The sequence below is a fragment of the Typopeltis vanoorti genome, chromosome 14, assembly GCF_054136105.1.
Source record: "Typopeltis vanoorti isolate ZY-2024b chromosome 14, IOZ_Tvanoo_1.0, whole genome shotgun sequence".
Taxonomy (NCBI): domain Eukaryota; kingdom Metazoa; phylum Arthropoda; class Arachnida; order Uropygi; family Thelyphonidae; genus Typopeltis; species Typopeltis vanoorti.
This window is the reverse complement of record NC_143562.1, coordinates 41,724,866-41,750,648: the sequence shown is the minus strand read 5'-3', so window position 1 is coordinate 41,750,648 and position 25,783 is coordinate 41,724,866. Positions and strand designations below refer to the sequence as shown.

The window sequence follows — 25,783 nt, the reverse complement described above, 5'->3', positions numbered from 1 at the left end:
TTTTTTTTTAGCACCAGAGGTCAGGCAAATAGTTTTAACAGTTGATCGGTAACTTTAGCATGCCATGTAGATTGTAGTGCACCTTGTTTCTTTGTATATACATATACTCCAGATGACCTTAATGTGAAGGTTAAAACATCGAGTGTTTCATAATGTATTCTTATCATTGTGTAAGCATGAAAGAAACTGAACAGTTCCTCTCAGATCCTTTCCTATATTGTTAATGTACAAATGAAACAGCAGCAGTGCTAGAACAGAACCCTGCAGCACACCACTAGTCACAGGCCTTCTTTTGGACTCTACTTATGAATAAACCACTCTCTGATATCTCTCCATCAACCACCCTCCTATCCATCTCACCAACCCTATATCCATTCCCATGTGCAGCAGTTTACTGATTAGAATTCCATGTGGTATTCTGTTAAAGGTCTTTGCAAAGTCCACAGTATCACTGCAAATCCATTACCTTTATCCGAATCAGCTGTCACTGTATTATGAAATATGAGCAAGTTACTGAAGCATGACCTACCCTTCACAAAACCATGCTGCTCCCCCATACAGTATACCATTTCCATCTACTCATTCCTGTATTTTGCTCTTGACCAACTTTTCCAATACTCAGACAACTCCTGAAATACTGATTGGTCAGTAATTTGCTACATCAGTCTTGGAGCTTCCTTTATGCAATGGAACTATTTTCCGCTCTTTCCACCGAGACTTAGATTAAACAATGTGGTCAAAGGTACTGACAATTCTCTAACACTATTTATCCTCCTGACTATACAGGGTGTTCGGGATAAATTTGACAGTTTCGTAAGGAAAAAGAAAATCTTCTTTGTATCTATTAAATTTAATGAATTGACAAAAAAACATTACAGGCAGAGTTAATTACAATACTATCAACAAGATTTACTCAAAATAACCACCATTAGCATCGATCACAGCTTCAATTCTGCTTCGGAACCTCGAACAAGCTGATGCTACAGTCTCCCTGGGAAGGGCCGCAAAAACTGTTTTAATTTTATCCATTAACTGGGCTTTTGTATTACTGGAAGTGCGATTGGTGTCTTTTTCAACTGCGTCCCATACAAAATAATCCATGGGGTTAAGGTCTGCGGAGTTTGGAGGCCAAACATTTGGATTGGTGAAGTCGTAGAAATTTTCAGACAACCATTTTTGACTTTTCCCAGAGGTGTGGCAAGGGGCCGAATCCTGCTGCCATACATACGGCCTACCATTGGCTACCCTTGTTATCCAGGGCTTGACTACAGTTAGCAACTCCACGAACAAAGCCCGAATTCCAATGCCAGGGTTCTTCAACACCTGTTCCTGCAGATTTGCGAGGAATTCTGCTGTACGAACGCAATCAGATCGTCTGCTAGGGATCTTTCTTCTTGCTACATCCTCGTAGTCACCATTGCAAGTCTCTAGTTCATGCCTGATTGTTTTTACTGTATTCAGGGAGCATTGGGCAGCAGTCGTAATATCCTTATTTTGATGGCGGGCACGAATCATCATGATACAAGTTATTCTCTTCCATGATTCAGGTGGGTTCCAGCTATCCATCCTTTCTGACATCTTGTATATGAATGAAGAAGGGTCCAAACTTTTAAATGAAGAGAAGTGTGTGTTAATACATGTAACTTACGGAAAAATATAATTAATTATAAATATGTCAAATTTATCCCGAACACCCTGTAGGTGTGTAGTCTGATACTTGAAAGTTTATTTTTCACTTGGTTAGACTATAATAAATTTAGTTTAATCCTTTATCCAAGTGTGAGCAAACAAAGTTTGCACCTGAAAATATCTTCAGGACTGGAGTAAGGTAGTACAACACCGGGCAACTCGTAGCAAAGGTGGACCAAGCGAACATCCCTCCTATCTCAGTATCTCCCATAATGCAAAACACATCTCCTTGCGGATATGTATAATGTTATGCATTAAGGGAAGGGCCACTACCCAGACTAGTTTCGACCTTTATTGAGATCTCTTCAGTGGGAGCCACTGAAGAGATCTCAACCCCAGTCCTGAAGATATTTTCAGGCGCAAACTTTGTTTTCTCACACTTGGATAAAGGATTAAACTAAATTTATTATAGTCTGATACTTCTCTCAATCTCTGACCATTTCCATGAAAACTACTGATATTCTTTTCTTGTAGCTTCTCAAGCCACGACACAACTCCAAGATGACTTAAGTCTGTCATAATTACCAGTTTTATAGGTCAACATAAAATTACCCTTTCTTGACAGAGAATTACACATGTTTGACAATTTCCCAGAACAAGACTGCATGGGCATCACTCTTCCAAATTGGAGGTAGAATATCTACCTTGGTTATGGATATATATCTTCTGATGCTATTAGATCCAACACTCTCAAACCTCTGGTTCCCTCTATAACATGTTATTTCAGGTAATTATCCCTTAGCAACTGTATAAATTCTACTTCCATATTATCATGCCCTCTTTCCTCCCTCTATGTTCCCATAGTTGAAGTCTCCGAAAATAATTGTTCAGCCTGCACTCATTGTGCTAATCTGCCAATACATGGCATCTTCTTGCAGATCCTTTGGACTATAGCAGCACCCAACGATATTTGTCCTATTGGCCTTTATTTCACATCAGACAGCCTCAAATAAACCAGCTCCCCCAAGACCTAAAATCCTGTAACTTCTAATTTTGTTGGTTGTAATTCTTCAGCTTTATCACCTCCTGTCATATTCCCTCTATCCTCCATGAAAATACAATACCTTTTACATTCTATCCATGTAACTATGTCATTATCCGTCAACCAGGTCTCACTGATGCCTATAATTATTGGTCAGTCAAGCTGACCAATGCCAAAAACTCCTATCTCTTATTCTTGATGCTTCTGGCATTTGTGTATATGCATTTCAACATTCTCTTGTACTCACAATTACCCTTGTGGAATGTCATTACCAACCCATTCGAAGTGAAAACCTTGCATTCAGCATTGCATCATCATTTCTGTAGACACACTCCTTTATCACAGGGGTTGCCAGACACATGCTCAATTCCATTCCCCTCAATATCTCTAGTTTCCATATTTTGCACTTCCAAACTCTTATTAAACAACACAGTCTCCAAACATCTAATGCTAAAATCATTTAAATATAGTCTCTGTCAGGCATGTATAAGTCCTTTTGTCCATCAAATTCGTTCCATACATCAATACACTGCACACCATTCCTCCTGCACAATCTTCTCATTGAATCATTAGCAATCATGGCCTTGTCATACCGATGCAGGTGGCTCACAATTTTACTTCCTTACTCTTCATTTTTGCTTCATTCAACAACTCTTTCATATCTTATCTCATTGCATATTTCTCCCTTTTCAAATCATTTGTTCCTGCCATAATTCCTGGATTTTGCAAAGGCATTTGACAGAATAACACACGGAACTCTATTATTCAAATTAGAACAAATGGGGATGGATATGACACTGGTTATGTGGATAAGAGGATGGCTGCTGGACAGATATCAAAAAGTGGTATATAGAGGATCAAAATCAAGGCGAAAACAGGTGACTAGTGGTGTACCACAAAGTTTAGTGCTGGGGCCACTACTGTTTAATTTGTAGATAAATAATATATGATAGGAAATAACCTGAAAGAGAATATTCAGTTGTTTGCTGATGATGCAAAATTAGATAGGGTAATAGTTAATCAAGGCAATGTGGAGAGCTTGCAGGATGATTTAAATAGGCTGTCAGTATGGGCAAAAGATAACAGGTTTCAGTTTAATGTGAAGAAATGTAAAGTTATGCATTTTTGGATAAACAGATTAAAAGCTGTGTACCAACACTGCTGGGACTGTACTCTAGGAAAGAGATGAAGCCAGGGGTGATGGTAGACAAAAAGTTAAAGTTTAGAGGACCTATTGCTAGAACCCCACGAAAATTGAGATAAAGCCTTGATACATTCACATCTGGATTATTGTGGTCAGGTCTGGTATTCTTAGTTTCTTGGGAATGAGGAAGCAGTGGAAAGGATTCAGAGTGGAGTGACCAAGATGGTGAGTGATCTGTGGAATGTTCTCTATGAGGATAGACTGAAGGTGTGTGGATTGTAGAAGTTGGCTGATAGGAGAAAAAGAGGGGGATATGATAGAAACATTTAAGTTGCTTGAAGGATTTTATAGGATAGATGCAGTGGAAATGTTTCAGCACTTAGCTAGAAGACCAGAACAAGGGGGAGTCATCCCTGGAAGTTGAATAAAGGTGTGGTTAGTAGGCGGTGAGAGAACTAGATTTTTCAATTGGAGAGTGGTGAATGAGCGGAATGGGTTGCCAGAGTCAGTTGTGAGTGCTTTGTCTGTTAATGGGTGCAAGGAGAGGTATGATAGATCGTGTGGATAATTTGAGTCTCCTGAGATGAGTTTTCAGACTCCATGGAGGTGCCCATACAATAATAATAATTATCTCTTTCACTTCTCCTTTCTGTAAAGTAGCAGCTTCACTAACATTCTTGATTTTCTCACCTCGGAAACATGTTTTTGTCACTTACTCATTAAGTATGCCTCTTATCGTCAAATCTCTATACAATACCTTCTCCTTAGTTCCAGTTCCCCACATGTTCATACTTTCCAAATTCACTTCTTTTTTTGATTCTCCTACCTGATTTACCAAATAGGGAATAGCCAACAGAATAAGCAAAGCTGGTATGGTGGGGGAGCAAGATGAATAAATTTATATGGAATAAGAGAGAAATTTAGCCAAAGCACTAAACTAGCAGTATACAAGACAGTGTTCAAACCAGTTTTAAGTTATGAATCTGAGAGTTTGGTTAAAAATAAAACACTTTGCAGATATCATCAGTGACAGAATTATATTAAAAATGAAGATATTAAGAAGGGGGGTACTTAAGGGTCAAAGCTGTATAACTGAGAGGAGACCTCCACATAGCCTTTAAAGGAATGTGGAGAACCGACCAGGGCTTCTGACCTAATGTCCAATCCTCACCTTCTCGTGGTGCACCCTGTTGGGTATCTACTTTGATACTGAACGAACGAGAATTTGGCTGGCAATTTGGGATTTAGCCGACCAAATTGTATTCTTATTGGTTAAACCAAAATAAAAAATGATGGTACAACATGACAAAATTTCATGCCGGCTGGGGCGTCACCCGGTTAAACAAGGCCCCCGTTGTTTTCACCAGGGAACCAGGGCGAAGAGCGAAAAGTCAGCTACTGGAACAAATCTGAAAACAAACCCCAACTCAACATCACCAGAGTTAAAGATCGGTACTATCAACGTAAGAAGACTGAATGGCAAAGAAATGGAGCTAGCTGAGGAATTAGATAAGTACCAGATCGACATAATAGGGGTGACTGAAACAAAAAAGACCGAAACAAATTGGTGAGATCTTTCTGAGCAATAAATACAAAATGTTATATTCAGGCAATGACAATCAAAGAAAAGAAGGAGTAGCCATAGTATTCAACACAAAATACGAGGCTAATCTTCTTGAATGGCAGTCAGTCTCAAGTAGAGTAATGTGGGCAAATATGAGAATGGGGAACTGGACAATGAGACTTATTTGTGCCTATGGTCTCACAGAAGGTTCTACTAAGATAGAAGTGGAGGAATTTTTTGACGCTTTAGAAAAAGCAACTGACACAATGAAAAAGGAAAAGGTGGTCCTTGTTGGGGATCTAAATAGCAGAGTAGGAAATGATTGTGAGACATATAAAAATATTTTGGGAAAATTTGGAGAAAAGAGCAAAGCTAATAATAATGGCAAATATCTGTTGGATTTCTGCTCAGGACATGGACTGGTTATTACTAACACCATGTTCCAACATAAAAATGTGCACAAATTCACATGGAGAGAAGAGGCTAGGAATAAGAAAAGTCTCATTGACTATGTTATTGTTGATAGTAATGTTTTCTCCCTGGTGCAGGACACCAGAGTGTACAGAGGATTTGAAATTGGAAGCGATCACTATTTAGTCTTGAGCAGGATAAAATTGAATTTCATATTGAAAAGAATAACATGTAAGAAAGTTTTAAAGCGAATAAAAGTTGAGCAGCTCTCAGATGTGAACTGTAGACTAAAATACAGAAAGATTATTGAAAAGAAAATGAAAGAGTTTGAGAACAGGAATCAAACCTTGGAGATTCAGTGGCAAACTCTGAAGAAAACATTGATTGATTCTGCCAGAGAGGCATGTGGTGAGGTTGTGTGCAAGGATAAAAAAATCAGAACTCCCTGGTGGACACAGGAAATTAAAGAGGCAGTGAAGGAAAAGAAGAAAGCATATCAAAAGTTCCTGTCAAATAAGTCAGCTTTTACTCTTACAGAATACAGAGACAAATGTAAGAAAGCTAAACAGTGTGTAAAACTAGCTAAACAAAAGTCATGGGAGGACTTTGGCAAGAATATAGAAAATAAATATCAAGAAGGTGGCAAAATATTCTGGAGGTTGTTGAAGAAGCTTAGGAATGGAGGAAAGAGTGCTGTAAAAGGAGTTAGAGAAGATAAAGGTGACATGAAAACAGGAAAAGAAGATATTCTTGAAGTATGGAGTAATTACTCTGAAAAACCGCTAAATGAAACAAGCAGTGATGACAGCACAGTGATAAAAAAACACTGACCAGGCATGCAGTCAGGAATACATATCCATACTTGAAGTAGAAAAAGCTATCAAAGGCCTGAAATGTGGAAAGGCAGCAGGAGTAGATGATATTCGACCAGAAATGCTGAAGTATGGTGGTATAAAAGTCTTACAGTGACTGCACTGCATAGTTCAGAAAGCCTGGACTGAGGGACGAATTCCCGATGATTGGAGTAGAGCTCTCATAGTACCCATATATAAAAAGGGAAATAAAACTGAATGTGAGAATTACAGAGGTATTTCCCTACTGAGTGTTCCTGGCAAGTTCTATGCAAGTATACTTGAGAAACGGTTGAGAAGAATTGTGGAAGAAAAGCTTGGTGAAGAACAAGCTGGATTCAGGCCAAATAGAGGCTGTCAGGATCAGATCTTCACTTTACGAGAAATAGTTGAGAAAGCATGGTAATATAACAAAGATCTGTATTTAAGTTTTGTCGATTTGGAAAAGGCATATGACAAGGTGCCAAGAGAGAAGCTATTCAATACGCTGCAGTTATATGGTGTCAATGGGGCATTATATCAAGCAATACTTAGTCTTTATTTGAGTTGTAAGTCAGCAGTTAGAATTGAAGGAAGTACAGGAAGATGGTTTAATGTTAAATCTGGTGTGAGACAAGGATGTACATTATCTCCTCTGTTATTCATTATCTATATGGATCACATTATGAAGGAAAGTGGTATTAAACCTGATATCAAAATTGGAGATGTTAATGTCAGCTCTTTGCTTTATGCGGATGATGTTATACTTCTAAATAAATCTGCTACAAGTCTGCAAGATTCTCTGACTAAATTGAATAGCTGTTGTAATAGATATGGTATGAAGGTCAGCAATAAAAAGACAAAGACAATGAAAATAGGCAGAATCATTGAAAATGTCAACTGTGTTGTGAATGGAGAACCTGTGGAACAAGTAAAACATTTCAGTTACTTAGGCACGATTTTTACTGAAGATGGTAAATTAATTATAGAAATAGACAACAGAATCAGCAAAGCTGGTATGGTGGGAAGTCAATTGAATAAATTAATATGGAATAAGAGAGAAATTAGTCGGAACACTAAATTAGCTGTATACAAGACAGTGTTCAAACCAGTTTTAACTTATGGATCTGAGAGCTCATTCAGAAGTAAAACACTTGACCAAAGACTAGAGACCGCAGATATGAGAGTCCTGAGAAAGATTAGAGGCGTGAACAGATGGCATCAATGGCAATATCATATTAAAAACACGGATATTAGGAAAGAACTTGACATTGTCAGCATCCAGGAATGCGTTAGCAGAGCTAATCTCAGGTGGTATGGTCACTTAAACAGAATGGGGGAGGAAAGATTAGCAAAACAAGTGTTCTCTGCCAGGTTGGCAGCAAAACGACCAAGAGGAAGACCAAGATATAGGTGGATTGATACGGTACAAAGTGCCTTAGATGATAGAAATATAAGATCTGATAATGTTGGAGTTTTGACAAGTAACAGACTGATTTGGAGGAAAATTGTAGATAGGAAGTTAGTAATGATGTAAATTTTTCACGTAGTACTGTCATATCCTGTACACCCCTTGAGGGTACATGGTAGGAATTCGATGATGATGATGATGATGATATTAAGAAGGAACTTGGCAGTTAGAATTCAAGAACATGGAAGCAGGACTAATCTAAGGTGCTAGAAGATATCAGGAGCAACTACAGTTTCTACAAAATTTTCTGACATATGTCAGAAAAAATGGACAAGATACTTTTTCCTGTTAACTGAGTGGAAGAATCTATACTGGTGATAATTTTTTGGTATAGAGTTGTTCAAGACAGTAAGAAGGTGACTGTTCATAGATTTCTCCATTACTTCAGAAAGAAATAAAGATAGAGAATTGAATGGTAAATTGACTATAAAATTTTGTCACCCTTCATAGGTTGAATATGATGAAGAACTGTATGACAGTGGAATAAGATAAAAAGGCAATGCAAAACAGGATTCGATATTAAACACAAACTTTCCAAACAATCAGAGAAATTACTATACAAACTAGGATTTTTTGGTATCCAGTTTGGACAAGATTCTCTTTTTTTCTCTCTCTCTCTGGCAAAACAAGCAAATGTATTTAATGTTACAAGTTTTGAAAGGTAGGGCATTTATTCAGATCTTCAATGTGAAAACTGAAATAAAAAAGGAAAGCAGGGCTGGACAAATGTTATGTCCAACAGTTTTGGTAAGGTACCAGAAAAACTGTCATTTTGACATAAAGTAGGTTTACTGCTTTTGCAAATTGGTTCTGGATGTGTTGAGAATTTCTGTGTGATTACTTCAAACTTTAGTATAGGCAAAAATGGAAGAAATGAGGTTTCAATGAACATGAGTTGCAATATGCTGGATTCTTCTCTTGAACTTCCTTGGCACATTTTCCATTGCCTTGCACAATGGAGATTAAAGTTTATATAAATGATGAGAATTTAATTTTGGGATGCAGAAGCAATGCTTCCATACCAATAAGAATTCCAGTAGTGTGTTCCAGTAAATGTTTGGAGCAGAAGGCAAAACAATAATCAAAACATGACATTGTTGACAATGTTGTTTCATAGGAGGTGATAAATACCAGAATGTGGTCTTTGAAACTTCAAGAGGCTAAAAACATCATATATTCTAAAGAGGTTACGAGAGAGAGAGCAAGGGTATTTGGAAAGTGATTCAAGTTATCTGGTAGTATATGAATAATCTGAGATTACAGGTGACAGCAAAGGTGTCGGTATCTCTACCTACCTGATCAGTGCAGCTGTAAAAGGAACTCAGGTGCATTTACAACTGAGTTCCTTTTACCAATTCACCTAATAGAATTGGTTTTTGACAGTTGGACTGGTGATATCTAACATTTAGTATGATATGTTGGATATCACTGCAAATCCATTACCTTTATCCAAATCAGCTGTCACTGTATTATGAAATATGAGCAAGTTACTGAGGCATGACTTACCCTTCACAAAACCATGATGCTCCCCCATACAGTATACCATTTGCATCTACTCAATTCTTGTATTTTGCTCTTGACCAACTTTTCCAATACTCAGACAAACAGGATACATGAAAACCCGACAAGTTTCGTTAAGTCGTATGATATAACACCAAATGTGTAATATCACATGAATATCATACATCAGGGGCATTGGTGTATAAAATAAGGTTAAACACAACTAACAAAGATTAAATTCATAGTCCATTAGATGTTTCTAACTGTAACATTGAAAAAATTGAAACATTCATTACTGAGTGTTTGTTGGAACATTGTTATTTGTTGTCATGTTCTGTGCTTCATGTTTGTTATGTCCGATATCTGAGAAAATTAGATTTTTTTATGAATGCTGACCACACTTGGTGTAATATCAAACCTTGGTTTTTGTTGCACTGTATAGAAATTCCAAGCATTTTTGCACTTCCTTGTGAAACAGTTTTTATAAATATATGACATGATCATTTTTTCCCAAAGTACTTTATGGCCAGTGGAAGTTGTGTGGAAAGATAGGCCTGATTTGTGTTCTCTTCTTTTTTCTATGTCTTCTTTATGTTCTGCCCTAGGGATTTCTCCTGACCTTCCCATGTGGCCTATGTAACAAATGCCACAAGAACAATAGATTTGATAGACCCCTGGTTTTTTTTATTGGATGGGGTGAAGGTTTCAGTGGAATTAGGAATCTTAATATTTTTTCTAAAGGGAGAAAAGCTACTTTTAAGTTGTACTTGCGGAGCAATGTCGCTAATCTGTCTGTGACATTTTTGATGTATGGTAGCGAGATTGAGTTCTTGAAATCTTGTTTTTCTACGTTGGTTGTGGGAGCAGTGTTCAGGATTTTTTTGATTGTGTTAGACAGAGCATATCTTATATGCTCTGTCTTTCAAGGTTTTTTATTATAACAATTTTTTGTGAGGGTGGTGGTGTGAGGCTGCATTAAGAAATCTTCCTGTAGCTGTCGATTTTCTGTAAACGGAAAAGGCTAAACTTTTTTCTTCTTCATTTTTTTCTATGAGGATATCAGGAAAGGTAATTTTTTATGTTCTTCTATAATGAAATAGAAGAACATTTTAATAATGTTCTTCTATTTCCAAAGTGAATTTTATATGACTGATTTGGAGGAAAATTGTAGATAGGAAGTTAATAAAGATGTAAATTTTTCATATAGTACTATCATATCCTGTACACCACTTGAGGGTACATGGCAGGAATTTGATGATGGTGTATTCTGTTAAGATATTCTTTAAAAACAATTAATTCATCTGTTGTTCCTGGCCAAATGGCAAAAATCATCCACATACCATAGCCATCTCTTAGGTTTCTTTTGATAGTTTTTTAGAGAATAGTTTCAAAAGTTTTCCATGAAGAGGTTGGCTAAAGCTGGGAGTGGGGGGAGCCCATTGCTAGTCTTTCCTTTTGTTCCCAAAATTTGTCCTGGAATGTGAAAAACGTATTATTCATGCGGTGTTTGTATATTTCTACAACGTCTGGAAAAACAGAATAGGAATAATAGGAAAAATAGATTCATTCAAAAGAACAGTTTACATTTCATCGAAAGATCAAGGATGTTAATATAGAACCTTCAGACGTTTTAGCAAGCTTGAATATAGTCAGCCTCTTCACTAATGTACCGACAAATGATACAGTGACTCTCTTCTTGAAAATCTTTCACCACCTGATGTTGTAGAAGTACACAAACACTGCATGAATAATACATTTTTCACATTCCAGGACAAATTCTCAATATCGGAATCTATCTTTCGAACTACTGAACCACAGAAACCTTTGCACACAAACCTTTTTATATTTCAATATATTCCTGTAGCATTGTTCAATGAAATGAAATGGGAGAAAAATAGTTTTGTTCAAGAAAATATTAATTACAAATTCTTTAGTGTAACATATATAATTTTTTCCGTAGATTAAGGGAGAACAAACATGTCACACTTTCAACATAACTGTCTACTTGATTTCATGTAACACGTGAAAACAAATTTCTAGGTTACTGATACAATGAGCCAAAGATGGTGAAAAAGAGGAGATTCTAAGTTGACAACTCTCATATGAGATCCAAACGAACATATGTTGTAATGAACAGGTTGAAGTTGAGGGTGGTGGAGGGAAATAAGTGCAGTTTGGCAGAATGGAAATGGAATTAAAGAGTGGGATTGGAAATGAGACCAAGTATGTCTATGATGAAGATCTGAAAGTTTTTGCCTTTGTCTGCCAGTAATTTATTTCTCTTTGCTTAACTTTTCATTATTAGTGTTAAAGGTAGGATGAAATAGGTTAGTATATGGAATATTCAGTAACAGATTCTAAGCTATAGATATGGCGAATTTCACTCTTCTCTTCTACATATGGCAGCAGTATCACCCCCCCCCCCAACATAATATGAGAGTAGTACTCTCTCCATGCACACTTGGAAGAATTATGGCAGCAAGATTATTCACTAAATGGACTAGAAGCCTCCTAATGCATTACCATTAGGCATGGTCCAGTATACCATCTAGTCCATCTGTGGTTATTCTACAGAGTAACCACTTTCAAGTTGGACCCTTGAATGAATAAGTCTCTCCATGATGCCAGCCTAACTTTGAAAACATCACTCATGTTACATGCTGGAAATTAAACTAGACTTTACTTTACAATCCAAACATGATTTCTGGCTACATGAATCTTTCATCAATCTAAGTGGTGGTATTACACCACTTAGGACACTTACATCGATTGGCTTACATTGATTCTTCCTACTTACATCACTTTGCTCCTAAGGAGTTTCCTTCAGTCTTATGATATAGTACCTGCTGGATGGAGAATAACATTTTAACACATAGATCAGGGAGCTGTGTTAAAAATAAAGTAGATGATTAAAGACTTCAGATCACAGATATAAGTGAATGAAGAAAATTACAGGAGGAACAGATGGCATTAGTGACAGACCATACATATTATAAACAAAAATATCAAAAAAGAATTTGGTATTATCTAAGCAGAGCTAATATAATACATTTTTGAAAATTATAGAGACAACTTACTGTGTTTGAATAAAAACTTTAGTTTAATATAACTAAAATCTACATTCGACGTTTCGACCTTTATGTCAAGGTCATCTTCTGGAGCATACAACTATATACAGACAAGCTACACTACAATCAAACTGGTTTGTTAAAGTTACTGACCAACCGCTACAACAATTGTTGGCCTGACCTCTGGTGAAAAAAAAATATATATATATAAAAAAAATTAAAAAAAAAAAAAAAAAATAAAAATAAATAATTAAATAAATAAATTTTTACATCAACATTAGAGTCCTATTATTAATGTTATCTGTTGGTTGTAGAAATACATTGGGCGCAACAACAAGTTTATGTATCTATCTATATACATATATTAACATCATGATTATAAATGTACATTCCAGCCAGTTGGTATGGAATGGTTTCTAATACTAGCTGAAGATTGGCTAGAGTCATGACTTATGCTGGATCTTATATATTAGGTAGGCTGAATGTGTGTGTCCAGATCCTTGGAATTTTCATGCCATCTTTGTTGTTGATATTTGGGTGGTTTATCAGGATTTCGCAGGCTTCCTTAAATTTCTTTTCATAAATGTAAAGAGAGGGTGCTTTTCCAGTTGATTTGGTGTAAGGTGTTGAGCGCGCGTGATCTGAGAAGCCTGCTTCACCATAATGGTTATATTTAATGTGTTCTTTCTTACGTATAGGGATTGTCCGTCCTGTTTCACCAATGTACAGTAAGTTACAGGTGCAGCGGATGCAATACTCCAGGATGTGCCAATGGGAGGAGAGGATCCTTAGAGGAGCTGAATATGGTTTTAAGTTTAGTGGGCAGCTTGAAGGTGGCATTGAGGTTATAATGTTGTAGGATTCTGTTGATTTTTTCTGATAACTCTTTAACGTATGGGATGGCTATGGTTTTACTGTAATCTAGATTCATTTTTGTTGTTGTTTTATGGAGTATTTTATTAATAGTATTTTTGTTATAGCCATTATTTATGAATGTGTCGCTGATGATTTTTAGTTCTTGTTTCAGGGCTTGCTGGTTAGAGCAAATTGTTGTAGCTCTATTTTTAAGGGTGTTAATGACTCCATATTTTTGTGATGGATGGTGATATGAATTAGCATGTATGTATTGGCCCGTGTGTGTGTGTGTCGGTTTTCGGTAGACTGTGAAGGAAGACGTGTGACTAGTGTGTCTAGGAATGGGAGCGAGTTTTGATTTTCAATTTAGATGGCAAATTGTATGCGTTCGTGTTGTTTGTTCAGGTGGCTAAGGAATGCGTGTAGCGTTTGTCACCCATGCAGCTAGATCGTGAACACATCGTCAATGTATCTAAGCCAGACTGTTGGTCTTAGCGTGGCGGAATCAAGAGCCCTTTGCTCAAAGGTTTCCATGTACAAGTTGGAGATTGGGGGGGAAAGTGGTGAGCCCATGGCTGTACCTTCTTTTTGTAGTAGGTAAAATTTGTTTTGCCACACGAAGTAACCGGACTGTAGTACGTGGGCAAAGAGGCCCATAATGTCGGGCAGAAATTTGTTCTGCAGTAGGAGAATTGTGTCATTGATGGGGACATTTGTGAAAAGGGCAGAAACATCGAAACTGACTAATAAGTCATCTTTGTCAAGTGTTATGTTTTTAATTTTGTTTATAAAGTGTTGTGTGTTCTTTATGTAGGAGAGGGAATGACCTACCAACTCCTTGAGGGTTGATGCTAATTTCTTGGCTAAGTGGTAATTGGGGCTATCTATTCCTTCCACAATTGGTCGAAGGGGCACATTTTGTTTTGTGTATTTTCAGGACCCCATATATTCTGGGGTGGGCAGGTGTAGTGGGGTGTGAGTTTTTTAACCGTGTCCAGTGGCCAAGAAGTGACGGACTTGAGTAGTTTCTCTGTTTTATCCTTTATCCTGTTTGTTGGGTTATAATTTACCAGCTTATATGTGTTGTTATCGAAGAAACGAAAAAAGAGCTAATATAAGATGGTATGTTTTCAAACAGAATGGGAAATTAAAGATTAATAAGTATCTGAAGCAAAAATAGCTAGGAAATAACCAGAGGGAGAACTATATCTTGGTCTTCTTCTGGTTAAAAAAACATACTTTTACAAAAGGTTGATAAAAGTAAGGAGTGCTTCAGAAGATCAGAATCTAAGAGCCAATCATATCACAACCTGACAAGTTACAGACCAGTTTGATCAAAAACCAGCTACATGAAATAGTTGGGTTAGATTGTTATATCTGGTAAACTTTTGAGGGTATAAACTAGAAAATGATGAATAAAAACAAATGATTTATTCATTTTTTGTAAGAAGTGAACAACCTTATTTAAGAGAAATAGTATTCAATATTAAGTTATGCCATCAGCACTAAGTTTATTTACAAGCTTTTAGCAGATAAGTAGACAAAAAAATATCTTATCAGGAAGAAGCTCTAGTGATATAATGAAATAAGTGCAAAATACATTAGAATTTAAAATATAAAAAAGTTACAGACCAGTTTGATCAAAAACCGGCCACATGAAATAGTTGGGTTAGATCGTCATATCTGGTAAACTTCTGAGGGTATAAACTAGAAAATGATGAATAAAAACAAATGATTTATTCATTTTTTGTAAGAAGTGAACAACCTTATTTAAGAGAAATAGAATTCAATATTAAGTTATGCCATCAGCACTAAGTTTATTTACAAGCTTTTAGCAGATAAGTAGCCAAAAAAATATCTTATCAGGAAGAAGCTCTAGTGATATAATGAAATAAGTGCAAAATACATTAGAATTTAAAATATAAAAAACAAACATTACACAAGAAAAAAAAGCAGTCCTTCCCAAAATGGACCATGAAAGAAACAGAAATAAAGAAAAAGTAAATTTTACCAGCAGTTTAATTTATACACACCACAAAATGCAACCACACAATGAGCTATGCTCTTTCACACCTGCTGCTCTCCTTAAAACTCATGCAAAGAGCAATCAAAGCATAGAAAATATACATGTAGTCAAAAAAAACAATATTTCAGAGGTAACATTGTTATTTGCTCTAAATTAAAAATACTTTGTAATGAAAGCCAAAAATGATATACATACAATTTCAAAGCAATTATTTCATTTTCCAGTTCATCTAATAAACTGATTATCTCTTCCTTAGCATACTCGAAAGTTGGCTCATTAAATGGATGATCATTTTGGTTCTGAGTCATTCTGGAAGACACTTTCTCCTCACAAAGCTGATTTCTTCTCCGACAAAGACCACGATTATGTGTCTTCATCATTGCAATTATGTTTTGAATGTTAGCAATCACAGAATGACTTGCTGTTGTTGACTGTAAAAATATTATAATTTTTAGTATCTTTCATGCATCTGATACAAATTACATATATATATACACTAATAATAAAAATACAAAAACTTTCCTTATTTGATATACAAGATCTTATAAAGAAACTATAGCACTGTAAAAATGTGCCCAACTGTTTTTCAGAGGTTTGGGGATTTACGAGGTTAAGTTAACATATATAGTTACCTCTCACAGTACATTCAGAGGGCACAGAGGGAATGTATGAATAGTTTCTCAGTGGATACTTTGCTAATGCTTTTTTTTTTTTTTTAGCATTGCACTGTACCTATAAGGTTTCAGTCAAGACTTTTCACTAGTTTGTTCCAGTGAGTGAATTATTACTATCATCAGGAATAAGAACAAAGAAAAATCATGTTAAAGCAATTATACAAATGTGTTTTTTATATTCCAGACCAAATGTTGTAAATGCTATCACTTCCTTATTGTGCTTGCTGGACATGTTAGTGAAGTCAAGTTCTGCATCATGCAGTAAGTATAAAACTTAATGAAAGGCAAAGTCTGTTTAACAGACATCTGTATTTCTTATCACAGTAAAACAGCATAGCCAGCAGATCAGATGCCACATGGTGGGATTTATCAGTGGCCTGCGTAGTTAGTTTTGAATCTCTCTGCTGACAGCAATTGGACACTAATCGTAGAAACATTGTTATTCATCCTGCTAGGCCAGGGAATGTGGAGGGTGGTGATGAAGAAATGTATAAGCAACTTTGGTTGGTGAACAAGGGAAGGATGATTATTATGTAGGATTTTAATTATGGTGGTATAGTCATTACTTATTTTTTCACGGTATTAACAACACCACAAACACTTGTGGTGTTGTTAATACCGAAAAAAATATTACCGGAAAAAAATTTTTTTCCGTTAATACCGGAAAAAATAAATAAATAAAAATAATAAAAAAAAATAAAAAATAAGTAATGAATAACCAGCAACGCCTAAGCTTATCAGTTAGATTATGGTGGTATAGACTGAAATGAAGAGCATTTGGGAATAAGGAATATGAATTTCTCGAGTTCTTGAGAAACAACTATCTCAGGCAGCATGTAAAGGAGGACATGCGATGATCTAGAGTTTTGGATGTGATCATTCCATCAGAGGATGTAACTGTGAGTGAGGTTTTGCATTTTCCTCCAGTTGGGGACAGTGATCATGAAGTAATCACCTGGTTTATGGCTAGCTATATGAGACTTCTGTGAGAAAAGGAAGTGCAAGGCTGGTAATTATGAAAAGATTAGGAGACAACTTGGAGCCATAGAATAGAATGAGTGATATGTGAATATATTGCAAAGGTCAAAAGGCTATATAAGATAGATGTAAAATGGATGAGTGAGGGGATTAAGAATGAAATCTGGAAGAAGAAGGCACTTTGGAGGCAGCACAAGATGAATAATGGTAATAATCAGTTACATGAAGGGTTTAAAGAACAGGCTAGGAGAGTGACTCAGTTGATAAAGACAAAAAAAAAGTGCAGCATGTGCAGAAATAGCCTTACAGGAAGACTTGAATGGATTGCATGAGTGGGCAATAGTAATGAACTCTCAATTCAATGTTATCATTATTACATGACAACTCTAAGGAGTTCAAATGCTCTCCCTTGATGAGTTTTTGAACTCCTTAGAGTTGTCATGTAATAATGATAACAACATTGAATTGAGAGTTCATTACTATTGCCCACTCATACAATCCATTCAAGTCTTCCTGTAAGGCTATTTCTGCACATGCTGCACTTTTTTTTTGTCTTTATCAACTGAGTCACTCTCCTAGCCTGTTCTTTAAAACCTTCATGTAACTGATTACTTCATGTAACCTACTCTACATGGTGATGAGAATATATTGGAGAAGATCCAGAGAGGATGAAGGTCATAACTGGTCTTTGGGATGTGGGATATGAGGACAGATTGAGGGAATGCAGTTTGCAAAGCCTTGTGAACAGGAGGCAGAGAGGGGATATGATTGAGACATTTAAGTTGGTAAAAGGTTGTTACCAGGTTAACGTGGAAGAAATTTTTCAAAGAATTGGAGCGGGGGGGGGGGGTAAACAAGAGGATATACCTGGAAGCTATATACGGAGCGCGTGAGCAAGGGCCTAAGGAATACGAGTTTTTGGCATAGAAAGTGGCTGGTGAGTGGAATGCATTGCCTGACATTGTGGTGAATGAAGATACAATGCATGAGTTTAAAGCATGGTTTGATGGGTTTTGTGCGTAACAGTGTTTGCCTCCTGCGATTAGTCTTTTTGACACCATGGAGATCTGCTTTAATCATAATAATTTAGTCAGAGAATCTTGCAGACTTGTAGCGGATTTATTTAGAAGTATAACATCATCCGCATAAAGCAAAGAGCTGACATTAACATCTCCAATTTTGATATCAGGTTTAATACCACTTTCCTTCATAATGTGATCCATATAGATAATGAATAACAGAGGGGATAATGTACATCCTTGTCTCACACCAGATTTAACATTAAACCATCTTCCTATACTTCCTTCAATTCTAACTGCTGACTTACAACTCAAATAAAGACTAAGTATTGCTTGATATAATGCCCCATTGACACCATATAACTACAGCGTATTGAATAGCTTCTCTCTTGGCACCTTGTCATATGCCTTTTCCAAATCGACAAAACTTAAATACAGATCTTTGTTATATTCCCATGCTTTCTCGACTATTTCTCATAAAGTGAAGATCTGATCCTGACAGCCTCTATTTGGTCTGAATCCAGCTTGTTCTTCACCAAGCTTTCCTTCCACAATTCTTCTCAACCGTTTCTCAAGTATACTTGCATAGATCTTGCCAGGAACACTCAGTAGGGAAATACCTCTGTAATTCTCACATTCAGTTTTATTTCCCTTTTTATATATGGGTACTATTACAGCTCTACTCCAATCATCGGGAATTCGTCCCTCTGTCCAGGCTTTCTGAACTATGCAGTGCAGCCACTGTAAGACTCTTATACCACCATACTTCATCATTTCTGGTCGAATATCATCTACTCCTGCTGCCTTTCCACATTTCAAGCCTTTGACGGCTTTTTCTACTTCAAGTATGGATATGTATTCCTGACTGCATGCCTGGTCAGTGTTTTTTACCACTGTGCTGTCATCACTGCTTGTTTCATTTAGCAGTTTTTCAAAGTAATTACTCCATACTTCAAGGATATCTTTTTCTCCTGTTTTCATGTCACCTTTATCATCTCTAACACCTTTTACAGCACTCTTTCCTCCATTCCTAAGCTTCTTCAACAACCTCCAGAATATTTTGCCACCTTCTTGATATTTATTTTCTATATTCTTGCCAAAGTCCTCCCATGATTTTTGTTTAGCTAGTTTTACACAGTGTTTAGCATTCTTGCATTTCTCTCTATATTCTCTAAGAGCACAAGCTGACTTATTTGACAGGAACTTTTGATATGCTTTCTTCTTTTCCTTCACTGCCTCTTTAACTTCCTGTGTCCACCAGGGAGTTCTGATTTTTTTATCCTTGCAGACAACCTCACCACATGCCTCTCTGGCAGAATCAATCAATGTTTTCTTCACAGTTTGCCACTGAATCTCCAAGGTTTGATTCCTATTCTCAAACTCTTTCATTTTTTCTTCAATAATCTTTGTGTATTTTAGTCTACAGTTCACATCTGAGAGCTGCTCAACTTTTATTCGCTTTAAAACTTTCTTACATGTTATTCTTTTCAATATGAAATTCAATTTTATCCTGCTCAAGACTAAATAGTGATCACTTCCAATTTCAAATCCTCTGTACACTCTGGTGTCCTGCACCAGGGAGAAAACATCACTATCAACAATAACATAGTCAATGAGACTTTTCTTATTCCTAGCCTCTTTTCTCCATGTGAATTTGTGCACATTTTCATGTTGGAACATGGTGTTAGTAATAACCAGTCCATGTCCTGAGCAGAAATCCAACAGATATTTGCCATTATTATTAGCTTTGCTCTTTTCTCCAAATTTTCCCAAAATATTTTCGTATGTCTCACAATCATTTCCTACTCTGCTATTTAGGTCCCCAACAAGGACCAACTTTTCCTTTTTCATTGTGTCAGTTGCTTTTTGTAAAGCTTCAAAAAATTCCTCCACTTCTACCTTAGTAGAACCTTCTGTGGGACCATAGGCACAAATAAGTCTCATTGTCCAGTTCCCCATTCTCATATTTGCCCATATTACTCTACTTGAGACTGACTGCCATTCAAGAAGATTAGCCTCGTATTTTGTGTTGAATACTATGGCTACTCCTTTTCCTTGATTGTCATTGCCTGAATATAACATTTTGTATTTATTGCTCAGAAAGATCTCACCAGTTTTGGTCTTTTTTGTTTCGGTCACCCCTATTATGTCGATCTGGTACTTATCTAATTCCTCAGCTAGCTCCATTTCTTTGCCATTCATGCTTCTTACATTGATAGTACCGATCTTTAACTCTGGTGATGTTGAGTTGGGGTTTGTTTTGAGATTTGTTCCAGTAGCTGACTTTTCGCTGTTCGCCCTGGTTCCCTGGCGAAAACAACGGGGGCCTTGTTTCACCGGGCGACGGCACAGCCGGCATGAAATTTTGTCATGTTGTACTATCATTTTTTATTTTGGTTTAACCAATAAGAATACAATTTGGTCGGCTAAATCCCAAATTGCCAGCCCATCCTCGTTTGTTCAATATCCAAGTAGATACCCAACAGGGTGCACCACGAGAAGGTGAGGATTGGACATTAGGTCAGAAGCCCTGGTCGGTTCTCCGCATTCCTTTTAAGGTTATGTGGAGGTCTCCTCTCAGTTATATAGCTTTGACCCTTTCCATCTTTAATATTATTGGGATTTCCTTACTTTTATCAAACTTTTTTTTCATAATTTTCAATTATGTTAACTTTAATAAAAATTTGCTTAAATTGATCTATCCATAATCTGGAATTTTTTTTTTTTTTTAACTTCACTAGTCTAATCTGTCACCTTTATCTTTCACTTTTAGCAGTACAGGTTTATGTTTTTGAAAGTGCTTTTATTATGCTATATACTAATTCTGTATTGTGATGGACAGGTGTATTCTGACATATATCCAATTTTCTTTTGATTTATCCAATTTGATTTTGCTTCTCTACATTTAGATGTAATTTTATTTTTTAACTGTTTGTGGTTTTCTAGTAATTCAGGTGTGTTCCGAGTAGTAAACTTTTCTTTTATATTTTTCTTTGATGCCACAGGTCTATTATTTCAATAGTAAGTCTATTATTAGGTCTGTATTCTGTTATGTGCATTATTTTAAAAATCTAGTATTGCATTTTCTTGTTGGATACCTTGTCCCTTTATCAGGTGCAGTCCTTTTGAGGGGACAAGGTATCATTTACTTATACTGAATGAGTTCTTAACAAGCAAATCAACATGTAAGATTTTGTTGGATCTGCCATGTACAGTCTTTATACAGTCATCCCTCGACCTATGTTCGTTCGAGTTATGTCCATAATACCATAAGGGAATAAATAACATTTTCAGCTAAACTTTCGAACAAGACGCAAGTGAGCGTAAGGTAAAGCATGCACAGTGGCAACAGTGTTTTCAGTGGCAACTTCCCTCGGCAGTTGGCATGTGTCTTCAACAGTTCCTCTGTTGATTCTGTGTTTGAGAAATGGGTTATTTGTATATTTATCATTAAATATTTCGTGATATTTTGTGCAACATGGTCCCTACAAGCCCAATCAAAAAAATCTAGTGAAGAATCACAGAAAAAGAGGTGAGCAACTGATCATGAAACGAAGTTTCAAGTTATAAAGCAACATGAAGCTGGTAAGCCGGTCAGTGTGATTGCACATGACTTCGGATGGTCTTATTCTACAGTGACGACAATTTTGAAAAATAAGAATAAAATCATAGAGGCTGTAAAAGGATCTGCTTCCATTAAATCGACGGGAGTGACGAAGCAATGGCAAGGTCTTATCGGTGATATGGAAAAGCTACTTGCATCATGCACAGAGGACCTAAACCAAAAGCACATGCCCCTTAGCACTGTGACCATAACCACTAAGTCTCTTCAACATGTTGAAGGAGAAAACAGAACCCGATTATGACTACGAATTCAATGCTTCTTTCGACTGGTTCATGAGATTCAAGCAGCATTTTGTGCTGCATAATGTGAAAATATATTGGAATCTGCAAGTGCTTAGAAGGCTGCCAAGGAGTTTGTGAAAAATTGGATAAAATTATTACGGAGGAAAATTATTTGTCCCAGCAAATATTTAATATGAATGAGACGTCCTTGTTTTGGAAATAAAATGCCCGAGCAGACATTCATCCACAAAAAGCAAAAATCTATACCTAATTTTAAAGCTCTTAATGCCCGTTCTGTTATGGGTAATGTGGCTGGATATAAACTGAAACCATTTGTGATATGGCACAGTGAGAATCCACGAATCTTCAAAAACATTATGAAGCATACTTCCAGTTCATTATTGAAGCAATAACAAGTCGTGATGACTCAAAAATTGTTTGAGGATGCCTTAATCAACTTTATGCGAGCGAAATAAATAGCTATTGTATGAAAGAAAATGTAGAATTTAAAATTTTATTAATTCTAGATAATGCTCCAGGTCATCCATCTTATAGCAGTGATCTTCACCAAGTTCAAGGTCATGTTTCTCCTTCCAAACACTATTCACTAATCCACCTGATGGATCAGGGAGTTCCTGCAGTGTTTAAGGCATATTATCTATGGAGAACTTTTTAATAAAAATATTGCTCTGGCTTGGAACGAGGTAACTTCTCAATGTATGAGTGGCATATGAAAAAAGGAATTAAAAACGTTTGTGCATGATTTTGGAAGTTTGTAATAGTGAGCCTAGCAAACAATCTGAATCTCGAAGTGAATGATGACGATATAACTCAACTCATAGAAAGTCCCCCCCCCTTGAAGAGTTGACCAACGAAGGATTGGTCGAACTGGAGGAACAACATGTTGCAGAAGAGGAAGAACGAGGAAAGGAAGAGGGGAAAAGAGAAACAATAAGAGGTAGTTAAACAATTCACAGTGAAGGGTCTTGCAGAAATGTTCTTTGCAGTTAGTGGTTTTCTCAAAATAGCTGAAGAATATGGATCCCAATGTTGAACGCTACTTAATAATAGAAATGAAAGTACATGATGCGTTTGCTTGATATAAACACATTTATGATGAAAAGAAGAAGAATAAGCAAGCACGTTGGACATTTTCATCAAAAAAAAACACAGATTTAACACCAGAAGAGCAGTGGCCTGGTCTTTCACATAGGGAAAGTAATGAAGATGTGATTGTGAAGGAAGATTTGGGCGATTTCTCCTGTTTTATAGTAGCAGTAATGCACAGTACAGTTTTATAAGGTTTAAAAATTAAAATGACAGTATACTTATTATGGTTAAGTCCTTAACCCCTATAACTCTGTTGATTTAATGTATCGACTTACGTCCTGCAGGATGGAACGGAACCCGGACGTAAGTCGAGGGATGACTGTATATATAAAAACATAAAATGATTCGTTGTGCATTGAGATGAATTTTTATTTGCAGTTGAATCTCCCCCCCCCCCCCAGCTTACACACACACACATTTGTCCTACACTCCACTGGCACAAGCATGGCAAATGCATTATTTAGCATAAAATACAGTAAGGGAAGATTTTCTAAGAATCTCTGATTATCTCACATCTATTCCTTCTATTAAAAAAAAAACAAAAAAAAAATTAATTTTTGGAAATCATTCAAGGAATAAAGAATTGTGAAGCTTTATGAAAAATCTGCATTTCCAAATATGGTATCCGACTTTACCCAAAACTGAAATATGAAAAATATCATATTAGACACTTTTAATTTTTTTCCCCCTGAAGTGATATAAAAATAAAGCATCTGATTATTTCATGAAAAAAAAAGAACAATTGGCTTTCTATACATTGTGATTTATTTCTGATGGCTGCAGTGGATGGAGGGAAGTAAGAATAAAAATCATGTTACATAAAAAGTAATAATCAGCACTAGCATATAAAGAAAATGCAAGTGCAACTCTGTATTTCTAGAGATAAGGGGGAGGGGGAGGGAAATACTGATTACTTTTGTTTTTCTTTTGATATTTTTGTACACAATGTATAAGTGGTATAACCATAAAAATCTTAAAATTTTTTCAAAGCAAATATTATTTATAAACTCAAAATAAAAAAACATTATTTTTGAGATATTTTCTATATACAAAGAAGACAGTTTATATATATGATGAATTTTTATTTGCAATACAATGTGAAAGATTTGTATTTTGTTGCTGGAAGGTTGAACTTAACAGCAGTAAATCAATATTATAATTTCCTATTTTTTAAAACTATGAATACAGGTAGGCTTTTCTGAAAGCACTAGGTGGTAGATGATCATTGCCCAAGTGAAATACTACCATCTTGCTTATTCTCCCCATAATCTTCTAATATGCATTGTGAGTAATACACCCCTCAAGCACATCAACACATACCATGGAAATCAAGTGCTCCACACATCATTGAGGGTACAGCAGGAAAGCAGTTTTGTAGGCTGGTATCCAGAAAGTATATAGAACAAACGCAGCTAGTAACATGTTTAGGAGGCTATCCAATCAGCTGGCACATAATTCCGCAGTCATCTATGCTGCCAGATCATAGCCAGAGTAAAGGAGGCCATGTTGTGATGAGAGAGGCACCGAGGCCATGTTATGGTATAAACCAGGTTTTGGCTTTATCTCATAAACACCAACATAGCAGTAAATTCCAATAGGTATAGTATCAGTGCAAAACGAACTCGTCCGCCTCCTAAAAAAATCTAAAAACTTACAAAAAATCTCATCTATTTAACATTGCTAACCTAAATTATCCCTTGCTTATTCCTAACTACCTTGTTCATAATCGTTTTCCTAGTATGGTAGCATACAGCTACCCCACCAGCCATATTGTTGGATCCTACTTTCTATTCCGATGTATATTCTAGTTGTTGATTGACTCCACATTGACTCCACTGTGTCTGTTCCACTTCTTTTTCACGTACTGCTTATAACATCCTCCTCTCTCTCCTTTCCTGCCAAAATCTGGTTCTAACTGTTTAGTTGATAAAAAACTCGCTTCTTGCATCCTGTACAGTAACACGCGCTAGCTAAAAATAACATAATTTCTCATAGCAACCAATCAATTGTTATCTTAAGGAATTTCCTGCATACATTAAAATTGCACATATTACAGTTTTTAACATTATATTAAAGGAATTAAATTCACAAAATAAATGACATTTTAATACACAGCTTCTCATAACTGCAATCTATCCCAAAAATATATAAATAAATATTGATTAACACAACTTGAAAGAAATTACATAAATAGCATATCATGAGCATGAGACTATTAGTAAAAAAAAAACAAAAAACAAATTTTGCTCAGGGAATGGTAGATTATGTTAGATTCTGAATGAGGTATTAATAAATTCCAATTCTCTTCATTCAGAATCCAATCCAAGACACTCATCCAAACCATTTGTTTTTGACCCAAACCCCAAATTACCGCCTTAACTGATTATTAATTAATTTAAGGAATTCACAACGTACACTAGAATATAAATTAAATTAAACTTTAATATATATTTCCAATATTTTGGCACTGTCACGTTGCAATCTTCAAAGGAACTTAAAATAAAGACGTGCACACAGGCACTACACACAGTAAATAAGGATGAAGCAGGAAGCTATTGTTACTCCTAAAAGTCCTGATGGTACCTGCCTAGCAGGCTATTGTTAAATTGTGAATGA

The 25,783-nt window shown here is 36.1% G+C and overlaps 1 protein-coding gene across 4 annotated transcripts in view; it reads right to left on the bottom strand.

The window, feature by feature from the left end:
• The window catches only part of LOC150099400 (centrosomal protein of 57 kDa-like), a 177,827-nt gene that overhangs the window by 68,616 nt on the left and 83,428 nt on the right, over nucleotides 1–25,783 (bottom strand). For all 4 annotated transcript variants that reach the window (XM_090404119.1, XM_090404118.1, XM_090404121.1 and 1 more), the window contains one exon: nucleotides 15,736–15,971. In XM_090404119.1, the coding sequence (XP_090260245.1) occupies nucleotides 15,736–15,971 (236 nt within the window). The remainder of the gene's footprint in view (nucleotides 1–15,735; nucleotides 15,972–25,783) is intronic.